Here is a 2,009-nt window from a genome sequence, read left to right as displayed (position 1 = left end):
GTTCTCCCCCCTCCCCGTAGTGCCTCTGCCGCGGGCAGCGACTCCAGCACGTCCCGGCTCGCCTGTGTATTTATAGAACAAATCGCATGAAGTTGTTTTTGTTGCAAAGCTTCAGGATTCAAGAGCGAGGATTTAGCTGGCGCTTCCAGAAACGCTCTGCTCTGCGCAGCGGCGCTGCTGCGGGTCGGAGCTGCTGCCTGGGGACCGCCGTGCCTCCCTCCTGCCCCGTCCCCGTCCCTGCTGCCATCCCGCTCGAGCGGCTCTTTCCCATCCGGGAGGGGATTTTGCAGCGGGCACCCATCGCGCGGCAAACGGCCGGCGTGGGCAGCGTGGCTGGAGGCGTGTGGCGTCGTTCCTCTGCCTCCAGCAACGCGGGGCCGAGCGCTGCAACAGCGGTTCCTGGAGATCTCGCACCGACCCAATTAGCCGTTAAATCCGCTCCGGGCGCGTCACGGCAGAACTTTTCCCTGCTCCAGCAGGGAGCACGTGCTTTGTTCGCTGAGGGAAGGGAGACGCGGCGCAGGGGCTGGCCGGGCCCCGTGTGCAGGGTGATGGGGTCCCTGTGCTCCCCACAGGGCTTATTCCTGTCCCTGTGTCCCCAGAGCATCCCACAGCCGCCACCAGCTGCACAAACCGGCGTCCAAGGAGCTCCCAGAGCTCGCAGGAGCAGGGAAACCCCCGAGCTCGCGGGCCGGTGAGCCCACCAGAGCTTCCCTTGCTCCGTTCCTCCCACAGTGCGGCAGCAGGCCCTGCCCGGTGGGATCCGTGCCCACGCCGTGGGACACACGGTCCCCGGCCACGCCGCTCGCGCAGGAGGACCCTGGGCCGGGGTGATTGTTCATGCCGGTCACGGGCTCCGTGCGCCGACCTCTAATTAGGCGGCTCACACATCCGCGGCGCCTCCGTGTGCTAATTGGGGCGAGGCGGGGGGGAGCTGGGCGGCTGAATTACGTGTGAATTTGGGTTTTGCGCTTTGTTTCTGTGTGCTGCGTCTGCCGTCGCCTCCGAACGGCCCCGCGGGGCGCGGGATGTGCCCGGCGGCCCCAGACAAAGGTCTCTGCCGCCGGGGTTTGCCAGCGCCACGGCGTCCCTGGCCCTGCCACCACGGCGAGGCTTTGGCAGGAAGGGGCTGCTTTTCCTCGCCCGTGACGTGCCGCTCTCTTGCAGGGGACATGGTGGTCAAGCACCGGGAGCCGCTGGTCCAGGCCTTCCTGCGGGGCGCCCGGGACCCCGACAGCGCGCTGCGGGCCAGCAGCCTCTCCAACCTGGGCGAGCTCTGCCAGCGCCTCGGCTTCCAGCTGGGCTCCATCGTCCAGGAGGTACCGGCACCGTCCTGGCACTGCAGGACCCTTCCCCGGGTCCCTGCCGGGGGAGCGCGGGGCCATCGCTCGCTAATGAGGGCGGTTCGTTAGCGGAGGGCAGGGCTGCTGAGCGCTCACTGCGGGGGGACACAACAGCCTGGGGGTTTCCATAGAGGACATGAATGATATTTGCTGGTATTGCAGAGTACAAAAGTCCTTGGACGCGAAGCAAACACTCAGGAAATTCTAGCCCTGATTTTTAGTGCTAAAAGCTTTATAATCAGCTAAAGATGGTGCTTGTGCAGGGAAGCGATCGCCCAAGGAAAGGCGGCTGGGCCTGTGCCACCCGCAGCAATCGCACTGCGGAAGGAGAGCCAGGGGCACAGTTCGTACCTGCCAGAGGTGCCTCCTCCCACTTACCGCGGCCTCCTTACCCGTCCCGTTATCACGAGCAGCTGAGGGGTGCCCGGCCCTCGCCCCGGCTGCAGGCTCCCGGTGAGACGCGGGGCCCGAGCTGTGGTGCCGGTGGGGTTCTTCTTCCTGGAGGGTTGAGGGGGGCTTGCTGGGAGCCACTGGCATCACGATCTGCAGCGAGTGGGTCCGTGCCCTCCCCGGCGCCGGAGCATCGGCCCCCGGTGCCTCCTGGAGCAGGAGGGGGCTCGGAGACGTCAGGGATGTGGCACTTGGGCCTCTTCCCTGCTCCCCACT

The 2,009-nt window shown here is 66.6% G+C and overlaps 1 protein-coding gene across 1 annotated transcript in view; it reads left to right on the top strand.

Moving 5' to 3' along the window:
- The window catches only part of LOC113484597, a 25,201-nt gene extending 23,789 nt beyond the window's left edge, over positions 1 to 1,412 (top strand). Inside the window, exon 21 of the mRNA XM_026857017.1 lies at positions 1,168 to 1,412. Coding sequence (XP_026712818.1) covers positions 1,168 to 1,412 — 245 coding nt within the window. The remainder of the gene's footprint in view (positions 1 to 1,167) is intronic.
- The last annotated feature ends 597 nt before the right edge of the window (positions 1,413 to 2,009 follow it).

The sequence above is a fragment of the Athene cunicularia genome (assembly GCF_003259725.1).
Source record: "Athene cunicularia isolate RWA chromosome 11 unlocalized genomic scaffold, athCun1 chr11_part2, whole genome shotgun sequence".
Lineage (NCBI taxonomy): Eukaryota > Metazoa > Chordata > Aves > Strigiformes > Strigidae > Athene > Athene cunicularia.
This window is presented reverse-complemented; position numbering and strand designations above follow the sequence as displayed.